Source organism: Vulpes vulpes, chromosome 3, assembly GCF_048418805.1.
Source record: "Vulpes vulpes isolate BD-2025 chromosome 3, VulVul3, whole genome shotgun sequence".
NCBI lineage: Eukaryota > Metazoa > Chordata > Mammalia > Carnivora > Canidae > Vulpes > Vulpes vulpes.
The window spans coordinates 126,681,781-126,695,116 of NC_132782.1; the positions used below are offsets into that span (position 1 = coordinate 126,681,781).

Consider the following 13,336-nt stretch of genomic DNA (forward strand, 5'->3'; position numbering starts at 1 on the left):
GGTGGATAATTTAATGAGAATATTATTATTATTATTATTATTATTATTATTATTATTATTTAATTATGATAGTCACAGAGAGAGAGAGAGAGAGGCAGAGACACAGGCAGAGGGAGAAGCAGGCTCCATGCACCGGGAGCCTGATGTGGGATTCGATCCTGGGTCTCCAGGATCGCGCCCTGGGCCAAAGGCAGGCGCCAAACCGCTGCGCCACCCAGGGATCCCTAATGAGAATATTATTATATTATAATGCAAGTCTTCTGCATAAGGATCTGCAGTAGATTAGAAAATTAGAAAATACAAAAGACAGGCTAGATGTGACTAACAATGACTAGCATTATTTGAATTTCAGGAACAAAAGAAGTAGTGGTTATGGATTGGCAATGCATTGTTTTTGATATTAAGAAATTGAGACACTGATAGAACATGCAAGTGGGTTATTTGACATCCAATGAAATGGATGATTATAGATCAAGGCAGAGATCTCAGGGTTTAGAATATAGATAAAAAGCTCACATTTAGAAAAGTAATCATTAGTCAAAGGCAGATAGTAGAGGTCCAAAAAGCCTTCGTGGTCAAGAGGGGAAATGAAAAGTACAAAAATAAAAATAGTGAATAGAAAGAGTGGTCTTAATGCCATGACATCATAGACCAAAGCAGATGAGTTTCTGGATAGAGGAGTGAATTAACCATATTGAATACTGTGCAGAAGTCATGGAGAGTTGAGAATTAAACTAAGACTTTTAGCATAATAATATGAGTGTTTTCACATGTTTCATTTTCTTGGTTATAGTCCAACTTCCTAAATCATCATATACTCTTTGTTCCATTCTTACCTTTCTCAAAAGAGAAAGTATCTTATAGTAATCCTTCATACTAATAAATCAAAAAAATTCATAGATCTTTAAAAAATTCATTTTCTTATTTCTTATGTAAATCACTTACTAGCCCATATAGATAAAGGGCAACTAGTCAGTACTTGATTTATTACATTTTGTGAACCTGAAAATCATGGTACTTGCTCAGTTTACTAGTTTAAAAAAAAAATCAAAACTCAATTAGGCAAGATCCTACTTCCTTATTTATTCTTAAATTTTGTTTTCCAGTTTTTCTGTATGTTGGTCACTATTGCTTTATCTTTGGCATGCTGGTATGCACTTAACCTCTCTTGAACTAAAAATGACCCTTGGTCTTGTAAACACAGATCTTTTGAAAACCAGTATATCTTATCCACAAAAGAAAGTGGATTACAGATAAATCATAGTAGTTTTCATATTAATTAAAAAGACTCTGTAAGGCTGATTTTACTTTAAGACAATTTTTGTAAAGCAAGATTTAGGATAAAATAATTATTCTTGAATGAAAAAAGCATAAACTCTAGAATATGAACTTCCATAATTACCCAGTGAACTGGTGAATTTTTTTCTCTTATGCTACTGTAATAATCCTTATCAGTTTTCTCCCTTCATAATATTATCTTGGATTTCTGCATATAGATTCATATATATATATTCAGTTCTTGCCAACATAAGATGCTATTTTAGCATGGATTTTCATAATTATGCCTTTTCCAAATGTTGGTTTTCATTTAAATATATAATGCATGGATATTTTGTAACATTATATCAAATAGTTTATGGTTAAAGTAGTGAAATTTTTGAAGGAAATAGCTGTAGTGTAGGTTCTTATTTTTTTCTATTTTTGACATCACATGGTGTTTGCACATGATACTTGATTTTCACTTTTTGTACTAAAAATATATGTAGAGTATATGAATTAGGATATATATTATTAATGCTTTGCTGTTCATATGCCTTAAAGAATAAAATAGGATACTTAATGGCTATTGTTAATTTCTTCATTAATGTGGTTTTTATTTTATTTAAAAAATTTAAGTAATGCTATATAATACTGCTTTTGTTTATTTTGAAGTTTCTTTTCTTTCTTTTTTTTTTTTTTAAGTATACTTGATGTATTAGTTTCAGGTGAAGAACATAGTGATAATACAAGTCTATATGTTATGCTATGCTCACCCCAAGTATAGCTACCATCTGTCACCATACAAGACTATTAGAATACCATTAACTATATTCTCTATGCTGTACCTTTCATCCCTGACTTAATTGTTCATAACTGGGAGCTTGTGTCTCCCACTGCCCTTTATCCATTTTGCTTATTCCCTCACACCCTGTGAAGTTTCTTTTTAATAAAATAAAGGTGTAAACTCAATGTGGTACTGTTTGTAATCTTAAGATAAAGCTATCTTGTAAGTTAATGCCCAGTATTTATTTATAGCATTTGCACAGTTCCTCAGACAGTGGAGTTTTTTCCATGATGATTATGGACTATATGTCTGTGTCCCTCTTAAATTTTATGTTTCGAAGCCTTGACTTTCAGTTGGTATTAGTTGGAGATAGGGCCTTTGAGATATAATTAGGTTAGTTGGGGCCATGAAGCTGGGGCTTTCATACTGGGTTTAATGCCTTTATAAGAAGAGACCCAAGAGAGCTCTCTGTCTCTCTGTGCCCTGTGAAGACAAAGAGAATAGGTGGCTCTCTGCAAACTAGGAAGTGGTCTCTCAGTAGTACCTGAATATGTCAGCACCTTGTTGGAACTAAGCCTCCAGAACTGAAAAAGAAATGTCTGTTGTTCAAATTACTCAGTCTGAGATTCTTTTTTTTTTTTTTTTTCCTTTTAAGAAAGAGAGTGCATGCACAAGTGGGGTGGGGAGAAGGGACTTAATCTTAAGCAGGCTCCACACCCAGTACAGAACTCCATCTCATGACACTGAGATCATGACCTGAGCCAAAGTCAAGAGTCTGTTGCTTAACTAACTGAGCCATCCAGGCACCCTTCTGTAAGATTCTTTTGTAGCAACCCAAACTGACTAATACAGTGTCTAAGTCAGAATCAGTCACCACTTTTGGCATGCTCTCTCTTATATTAGGAATTTTAAGATTAATACCAGATGTATAAGTAATGGTTTCTGGGTTTAAGTTCTCAATCTTTTCTGAAAGACAATAAAAAGACATTTATTACAATTAGAGAACACTGAGGTGCCTGGTGTATGGTGTGTATTTTATAAGCAAAGGAAAGTCACATACTGGCAACAACTTCATGTGTCTAACCTTCCTGTGTTGAGTAAGAGTGGCATGATGAATGGGATGTTTTAAGATGCATAAACTGTTTTATTTGTGTTAACTATTTGTTCAATAGAAATGAACCAGATTCCCCAGGCAATATGACTAGCATTCTGAAGGGGCTCATTCATTTCTAGTTGATGAGTTTTTTGATGTTTTATAAATTCATCACTTTTGGTCTGACCTTTCTCTAGAAGGAATTGTAATATGAATTTACCCAAACATGTTGAGACCAAAGGTCCATGAGTTATATACTGTTGTATGTATTATAAAATGACATCTGCATTTCTATTTATATGTAGTGGATTTAAAAAACCTATATTTGAATTTCATGACCCTTCCACACTGCCATTTTAATTTGTGAAGAGCATATTGCATTTAGAGGCATCTCCTTTTGAAATTGTAGGCATAGGGCACAGATAAATTCAGAATCAATGATTTGGTTTCACCTGGATACAGCTGTTTTTTCTTACTGTTTCATTTATAGTTAACTTTTAACCTGTTTCCTTCATCTTTTTTAATACTCCTGTACTTAAAAAAAAATACTCCCTTGTATATATTCAAACTTGGAAGTAAAAGAACACGAATATACATTGGGTGAATGGTGCCTAAAATCTAGTTCTGTCACATACTAACTGACAACAGGTAGTAAGCACTCACAGCATGCACATTCTAGACAGTTTTATTTTATTTAATCCTCAGAACAACCAGTTTGAGGAAGGTACATTGCTAATGAACATTTTATTGTTGAAGAAAAAAGGAATTGCAAAAATAGTAGAGCTAAGACTTAAGCCCAAGTTTAACATCAGACACTATGCATATTGCTTAGTGGATAGTTAATAAAATGAAAGTTGTAAGATTTAGAACTGTCATAGACTCCTTCCTTCATTGATTATTTATTAACTGCAGTGACTTAGACATTGTGCATAAAGGGAAAATTGGCCTTTGTGTGGAGCTAGTAAAATGAAAAAGAAAAAAAAAAAGAAAGTTAATTGTAAAGGTAGTCCAACCTAAAGGAAAAGAAGTCTAGAATAGATATTGGCCAAAGAATAGAAATGCATTAAAATATGATGATGATGATGATGATGATGATGATAAAGAAAATCTGAGAGTCCCTGACCAGGACTGAATAGCATAGATTTCCAGGGTTTTCAGACTTTAGACAAATGTGTCTCATGAGTGTGGGTATAGGAAGCAAAATGAAGCTGCATTCTCTCTTCTGCTTGCAACCCAGTAGGAGAGTGAATTGTATCAGTTTTGAGATTATCCAAGAACCAAACATGCCTTTGTAAGTTCCTACAGATACTTAAACTCACACTGCATTTTGACGATGGACATTGGAAAGGGTGGGATAACTGGTTGAGATTGGGGTAAGCAAGAGACTTTTAAGTGAGTGAGTAATGAAAAGTTCAGATCTTCATTGATCAACATTTGTTAGATTATTGCCTGGATGAAACAATAAATACTGAAAAAAGCACTAATCAATAGATAATTCTGTTTTCCTGTTAGTTGAGAATATTTATTGAGGAAAAAAATGGCAGCACAATAAAATGTTTTACTGGAATGAAGATATTAATGCCAGTTGTTAAAAAAATGAGAAAAACATGAGTTTTACTCTCATTTTTAAAATTTTTATCTGATGGAATGGGAAACAGGAGACAACTTACAGAAGACTCAGAAAAAGCCATCAAAGACAAAATTTAAGCATAACTTAAATAAGATAAATTCTCATTTACCAAGGTCAGCCTCTAAATCTAAAATGTCCAAATGTGTGTAACATGTTAATAGCTCAGCATTATAGTAATGGCCAGGATTGAAGAGGCAACATTTGCTTATAATTTAAAATGTGAAGGGTGAGGGAAGCTTAATGATGCATTATGTTTCAATAACTGGTATTGTGATATAAAACAAAGCCACATTTTTAGAAAGAGGACATTTTGGCCAAGTGGCTTCCTGCAATTGGAATTCAAGCTCTCAAATGCTACTACAGTTCCAGTATTTTTAGACTAAGACTTAATGTTTTTATTTGTGAAATGAGGGTCTGTGATTGTAGTCAATATGGGTTCCTCTTTGTACCTTCTGTGGCAGTATATAAAGACTCTCCTCAGATGCCAAATTCTAGTTTCTATGTTGTGGCATTCTTCCCAATATTTCCCAGAATACTGTTGGTAGACAACACAGTGACAACACATAACCCTGATTTGATCTCACATGTAAATCTGTGTCTGGATCATAGTCTATCATTTCTTAAACTAAATTAAATTAGTGTATTGAAAATTTCTCAAATTCTTGTTTTTGTTTTTGTTTGTTTTGCCTCCAGAATCACCAGTACATTTTTATTGTGTTACTGAAAGTGATTGAGAAAGCCCAAGGTCAGATTCTTTGTATGGGAGAAAATCTCCTCTAAGTAATATGCCTTATATCCGAAAGGGTTAACAGGCCTCTTAAAGTGCTGAATTTATTGGGAGAGGGGACCCTGTAACCCTGTTTGGATCTAGCTTTGGTCATTTCTTAGGAAGAATGCAATTTAGAACTTTCTCGTATTTAGTTATTGATGATATTGACTTTTAGTTTTAAAATGTCTTGCTTTGGAAAATTGTTTTGAACAGCCCTCTTACACTTATATTTTGAATTTTTATGTTATATCACTTTTCATTTGGGATATTAAGTCAAATTCTTGGTAACCATTCTCCACAATCCAATTTATTTTTATCCAAGATCCATTGAATTCAGCTCACTGCCTTTTCCTAAAGGTTAACCCAATATTTCATGTTATGTTATACTTTCTACTTATGTTATGTAAAAGAAAAGTTACTGTGATAAGCAGCCAATAAATTGCATTCAGAATGTTTATTCTCAAAAATTACATTACTATGCTGACATAGATAAACATAATCATTTATCACAATATGGATTGTGAAGTAAAAGCTAAAATAAATGGAACCATCTTGCCCGTTACCCAGTTCTTTTTTTTTTTCCCTTTAAATGTTGGCCACAATATTTACCTTTAAAAAATGTCATCTTTTTATTTATCAGCTTGAATTAATGTAGGAGATTAGTAATGGTTCAAGGTTGAAAATGATAAAAAATACACATTTATTTTATAATAAGAAAGTGTTTTCAACTTTTATGTATAGAAATGAGATTATATTTTTTAATGTTGGCTTTTATTAATATGTTGTTTTGGCTTTATTTCATCATAAGGAATAAACCATTTAAAACTCATAGCTCTATTTGAAGTTTGTTTTCCAGAAAACCTAGACATCTGAATTGATGGATTTTGAAGAAATCTTATGTGCATTATGTATAGGAATTACTAGAAATAATCCTCATTTATATTGAGCTAATAAAGTAAGTCCCATTGATGTTTAGTAGAGTAAAAACAGTACACAATGATATCTGCTGAATGAAGAATTCAGTGACTATTATTTATTTCATAACAGCTTTTTTGAGGTATAATTCACATACCACACAATTTACTCACACAAAGTATAGAATTTAGAAGCTGTTGGTATATTTGTAGAGTTGTGTTGCCATCCCCACTATTAATTTCATCTCTCCAAAAGGAAACCATCTGCCCTTTGGCAATCACTTCATTTCCCCTTAATTCTCCAACCCTTGGGAAGCTCAGTTTACTTTCTGTCTCTACATATTTGCCTACTCTGGACTTTTTATATAAATGAGATTATACAATATCTGCTTTTATAACTGGCTACTCTCAGCATAATTTTTGCTATGTTCATCTATGTTGTTTGTGATTTTCCCAAATTTCTTTTTGTTATTGATATGATTCCATTCCATGTATGGTTTTAAAGAATTTATTGAGGCTTGTTTTATGTCCTAGCATTAGGTCTGTCACAGAGAATGTTTTGTGTACACCTGAGAAAAATGTGCATTCTGCTGTTATTGAATGGAGTGTACTATGGATAAAGTTTTGTGTATGTTAAATCTGATGCCTGTGCCCTCTGGAAGGAATTTCTGTTGTCCCCCTTTTTTTTCCTATTGTGGCACACACAATCCTGTTTCTTTGAATGTCTTGTGATTTTTTTAAATTAAGAACTGAACATTTTAGATAAAATATTATAGTGATTCTGGATATTAACTACCTCCTTTTCAAAGATGGGCCTTATTGGTGTTTGCCTATTAGTTTAGTGACTTGATGGACTATTTTCAGGAAGTCTGTTTCCCCCAAGGTGTGAACCTCCAATTGTATATGAATAGGGTGAAGTCTTGGGCCTGTGCACAATAACTCTGGGATGCTATTGGTTTTATCAGGGCTCTATATGCCTTTTCTCTCTTTGTGGTTGTTGTTGTTAAACTGCCCAAATCTGTTGGTATTACACCCAGCTCTTAGTTTCCAGTGATTGCTGGCTAATTGCTCTATTGTTTTTGACAGTACCCTGGGATATAAATTGCTCCACAGTGTGAGTCAATTAAATTTGGGCACCTACAGGAATAGTTTTTGAAGGGAGTCTTTGAGATTTCTTGTAACCCTAGGGGAGCTATCCTTTTTTCCCCCCAAACATTGTATTTTATTTCTTTTAAGATTTTATTTATTTATTTGAGAGAGAGAGAGATAGAGAGAGAGAGAGAGAGAGAATGAGATTATGAGTGAACAAGCAGGAGCGCTGTTAAGTGAGAGGGAGAAGCAAGCTCCCCTCTGAGCAGGGAGCCCCATGCAGGGAGATGCCAGGACCCTGAGATCATGACCTGAACCAAAGGCAGAGGTTTAATTGACTGAGGCCCCTAGGTGTCCCTGGGAGAGCTGTTATTAACTATTTCTTTCCCTGGTTCTCTCTGGTAAACTGTCTGCCTTATGATTTAGTTTAGTGTTGTCATGAAGTGATCACGCTCCTGTTAACTGTTTGCCATCAAACTATTGTTTTGGGAGTTCCCATAGGTTTGATTTTCCCTACATACTAATTCTAGTAAAGTCAGTTCCTTTGTGGGGAGAGGGGAGCTGTCTGTTCTTATGGCATTACTCTTGCTCTGAAAAATCTCTGAGCCATAGCTAAAGAACTAGGGGTGGTTAGTGGCATGCTTCTTTTAAATTGACACTCTTGCTTTAGAGGCAAAGCACTAGTATAGACAGTAGCTTCTGATCTCAGTTTGCTTCTCCTGGCATATTAACTCCCAAATTGTGAGCAAGTTGCAGTGAGGATGATCAGGACCCCAGGATAGTGGGCATACTGTTCCTCAGGTGAAGCCTCTGTTCTATGAGTCGGGGGCTAGATGAAGCAAGGGAGCTCCTGACTTCTCAGTTGCACGTTGTAGAGTTTAATTGCTGCATAGTGGGTGTGGGTAGGGGGGTGGGTGAGAAATGCTAATCGTTTTCCCTTCTCTGGGAAATCCCACAGCCTCACCTGGTAGGTAGAAGCAGATGGACCCTTGTGTTCTTGGCTGCACTCACCTGAGGTGTAATTTCTGTCATGCTGAGCTGGGAGCAGGGAGAGTGGGCATAGGTAGGCCATCCTTCAAAAGAACAGACCTTCACTATTCTTACCAAGTTTTAGTAGATTTTTCTTGCATAAATGTTTCTTCATTTGCTGTTTGACTTTAGGATGATTCCTGGAGATTTAAATATTTTTATTTTTACTAATTTTATTGGTATGTTTGTTTTGCTCAGGAATTGATCTGCAGAGATCTTCATGCCACCATTCTAGAAGGCCTCTAGTGGTTTTCTTATAAATGATTGCTTAAGACAGGACTTTGAGGGGCACCTGGGTGGTTCAGTCAGTTAAGCATCTGCCTTTAGCTCTAATCATGATCCCTGGGTCCTGGGATTGAGCCCCATACTGGGCTCCCTGCTCAGTGGGGAATCCACTTCTTCCTCTTCCTCCGCTATTTCCCCCTGCTTGTGCTCTCTCTCTAAATAAGAAAATAAAATCTTAAAAAAAAAAAAAAGACAGGGTTTTGAAATTCTTTATTGAGTTATTCAGGTGCCATTTAATGTATCTGCACATGTGGTTAAAAAGGTTTTCTCTGGGGATCCCTGGGTGGCTTAGCGGTTTGGTGCCTGCCTTCAGCCCTGGGCATGATCCTGGGGTCCCGGGATCGAGTCGAGTCCCACATCGTGTTCCCTACATGGAACCTGCTTCTCCCTCTGCCTCTGTCTCTGCCTCTCTCATGAATTAATAAATAAAATCTTAAAAAAAAAAGGTTTTCTTTTCTATATCTCATAAAATAAAGACTATTTCTGGATGAATTTGAATATAAGTGTAATGCTAAGAACTGAGTAATGCTTCTTAAGAACTGGGTTTTAAGCCAGCTCCTTCTGCATTTAATGTGAAATATCAAGCAGGTTACTTATGCACCTTGAATTTATTTGCTCATCCAAAATTTTGAGATAATAGTAGATATTGTTAAATTAGGTAGAGCATGTGGAAGCAATATGTAAATTCTAAAAACTTAAAATGAAGAGTATCGTTTTAAGTTTAAATAAAATCTGCATATTTTCTGATTTCATTCTCATCTAAAAGTGCTATGTATAAAATTTATCTTAAAGAGTCTTTGGTATAGCTTATGTGATTTTTAAATCCTTCATATTCTGATCAATAAATATTCTTATAAAATCAGCGAATATATTGCCTTGTACATGATTACTTTAGATAAGCTTATTGTGGAATTACAATAGCAAAAGGAGAAAACAACATTTTTAGTATATGTCTTTGGGAGTGTATCGGGGTAATTTTAAAATAAAATTTTGATTTCTTAAAATGACAACATATATGTTTATACGTTGTTTATACTATCTTTAGAGTATCCTGGCTTTAAATCCTCGAACACAAACTCATGCAATGCTGCGTTCCACTTCGGCCAAGAAAGTAGACAAGAGACATTGGAAAAGAAATCGTGACAAAAACTGCTCTGTAAGTACCATCAATAGGTGATTTCACACTGAAAATGATCTCTTCTTACACATTATAAGGCAAAATTTTACATTTACTTTGAAAAATTAAATATGTGTAAAGCACAACTGTATTCTTTTCATATTTTATATTTGAATAATCTCAAAAGTGTCTTTGATTTTATTCCTTTAAAATCTATTGAAACATTTAAAAAAATATGTAGTTTTAGTGTGGTACCAGAATTTATTTTCTTAAAAATCTATAAAATTTCTCTTACAATTGCTTTGTAAAATCAAAACAGAAGAAACAATGTATTGGTGAGGATGTAGAGAAAAAGGAACCCTCTTGCATTGTTTGTAGGAGTGCAAACTGGTGCAACCACTGTGGAAGAGTATGGAGGTTCCTCAAACAATGAAAAATAGAATTACTATGTGATCCAGTAATTCTACTACTGGGTATTTACCCAAAGAGTATGAAAACACTAATATTAAAAGATATATGCACCCCTATGTTTATTACAGCATTATGTACAATAGCCAAACTATGGAAGAAGCTCAAGTGTCCATTGATAGATGAATGGATAAATAGTATGTGGTATATATAAGCAATGGAATATTGATTATTCAGCCATAAAAAAGAATGAAATTTTGTCATTTGTGACAACATCGTTAGAGCTAGAGAGTATAATGCTAAGCGAAATAAATCAGTCTGAGAAAGACAAATGCCATGTAATTTCACTCACAAGTGAAATTTAAGAAACAGAACAAATGAGCAAAGGAAAAAAAAAGGCAAACCAAGAAACAGACTCTTAACTCTAGAGAACAAACTGATGGTTACCAGAGGGGAGGTGGCTGAGGGATGGGTGAAATAGGTGATGGGAATTAAAGAGTGCACTTATCATGATGAAAAAGATAAAATTAAGTTAAAGCCTTTAAAAATGTTTTGTATAATGACACAACGACACAGAAGAGTTTCCATATTTACAGATATTATAATTCAACTGAAGAAGAGTACACTGGTATATATAAAATGTTAAGATACACTTTTGGGAAACATATGAACAATATTTGGGGAATAGTATGAACATTTAATATTTTCAAGTGAGGTACTGGAGGACAAATGTCTGAGATTACTGATTGCTTAAATGTTATTTAACTGATTCTATGACGTTAACACAGGCTGGCAGTTTGAGACCATAAATGGGGATTAAGTACAACCTTGAAGGCAATGTTTAAAATACTGTTTTAGGGGATATATATTTTTAAATTAGGAAAGCAATGGCCTTTTTATGCAATTTCTCAAAATCAATTTCCCCAGAATTAATTTTCTCAGTTAGTGAAACAATGAATAGTATTAGCCTATTTGCATTGGCTTTTTTTGGTACTTTGCTTATACTGTCTAATATAATGATTTTAGTTTATTTTTCTTTCTTTCTTCCTTACATATGAACTCTTTGGTGATGGAAATTAAAATATATGTATGTATTCATGTGATTTTTAAAATTTTCTTGTTACTGGACACCCAGCAAAGTTTATTTTAAATGCAAAAGGGAACTAGAAATACAAAGAATGTGATTTGAGATGATAACACGGCCACTTAATAGCAAACCTGGATTTGGAGTTCAGTTGTACATTTGGATGAGTTTTGCTTTCCACTGTGAGGTCTCTGAAAGGAGACTAGTGTGGACAAAATTGATCATTAAATCAAATAATAGACTAATGCTAAGGCATGATCTTATATTATGATGTGAATAAAGAAATCATGTAAATTTCAAATTTAGAAAACTCAAAGATTATTAAATCTAAATCATTTTGAAGGTATGAGAACTCTGATCCAGATAAATTGTATGACTTCTCTAAGGTCTCATTTACATATAATTAAACTATTTATGGTAAGGGTTTTATTGAGAAAGACTTCCTCTTTCTCTTATCATTTTTATTTTAGGATTTTAAATGTTATTTAAATGTTATTCTGTAAATGTTATTCTGTAAACTGTCTCATTCATATATATATATGTGTGTGTGTGTGTGTGTGTATTGACAAAGATGTAGTGAGATGGGCTTTCTACATTAAATATATATTGGCACAAATTCTGAGAAAAGCAATTTGACAGTATTTTTGACAATATCCATCAACACCTGTGTCAGTTTGCCACGGCTGCCATAACAAAGTACCATTGACTGGGTGGCCTAAAGAACAGAAATTCTCAATATTCTGAAGGCTGGGAATCTGAGATTAAGGTGTTACCAGGGTTATTTTATTCTGGTTTTTCCTTTAGTCTTCATATGGTCTTCCCTCGATGTGCCTGTGTCCAAATTTCCTCTAATAATGACACCAATCATACTAGAATAGAGCCTCCCTTAATGACCTCATTTTAATTCAATTATCCCTATAAAGACTGTCTCCAAATACAGTTATATTCTGAGATACTGCAGGATAGGACTCCAGCATATGAATTTGTGGGGGATATGGTTCAGTCCATATCAATATCTTTAAACTAACAAACCCTTACACTCAATAATTCATTTTCTAGTAAACTATCCTAAACAAAGAATTAGGAATGCAGGTAAAGAATGAAGTAGAATGAAGCTTATTCCTACATTACTTATTTAGTAGGGAAAAATGTGGGGGAAAACCCACTGAATTGCAATCATTGAGTTATAGTGAAATTAATTAGGGCAGATCCATTCAGTGGTAAATTGTGCAACCATGGAAATTATTTTTAAAATAATTAATAATCTGGAAAAATAAAATCTATATTACAAGGAAAAGGCATGAAGCATTATACTTGAGAATGATTGTATGCACTTACACACCAAGACACACAAAAAAATATAATGGAATGTTAATAGTGATTAGCTTTGTCTTCTTAGAACTTTTGTATATTTCAGGTCTTCTGTGATAAGCAAGTATTAATAGAAAATGAAAGCTAAAACATCAGATTTATTGCTCTGGATGTATACCATTTTGAAAATTCTATTTGACACACTTGTATTTAAAAAAGAGCCGTGAAGTCATACCCAAAGTGGAAATATGGAGCTAGGGATGAAAGTTATTCTCAGTGCAGTTAAAGAATGTGGTTCCTTTCCTTTTCATTATTCTTTGTGTTTGCATGAAGAACTGATTAAAAGATTAAACCATAACCAAAAGATATGATTTATTTTTTAATTTGTAAATGTTTATACTTGTGTTTTATAATCATTCATCAAAATTACAAAGCCTTAAATGTATATAAAGCAAACATAAGACTTTGAAAGGTAGAGAGAGGGCCAACTAGCTAGAGAAATGCAACATAAAGAATGAAACAGTAGTGAGTTTCCTGGGGTTTCTTTTTCCTGCATTTATCCC

At 33.8% G+C, this 13,336-nt stretch overlaps 1 protein-coding gene across 6 annotated transcripts in view; it reads left to right on the forward strand.

Moving 5' to 3' along the window:
- Window positions 1–13,336, forward strand: part of DPYD (dihydropyrimidine dehydrogenase) — a 793,145-nt gene that overhangs the window by 30,055 nt on the left and 749,754 nt on the right. For all 6 annotated transcript variants that reach the window (XR_012000747.1, XR_012000748.1, XM_072754539.1 and 3 more), the window contains one exon: window positions 9,899–10,009. Coding sequence is in view for 2 of the 6 variants with exons in the window: in XM_072754539.1 (XP_072610640.1) it covers window positions 9,899–10,009 (111 nt within the window). In the remaining 4 variants the exon portion in view is untranslated. The remainder of the gene's footprint in view (window positions 1–9,898; window positions 10,010–13,336) is intronic.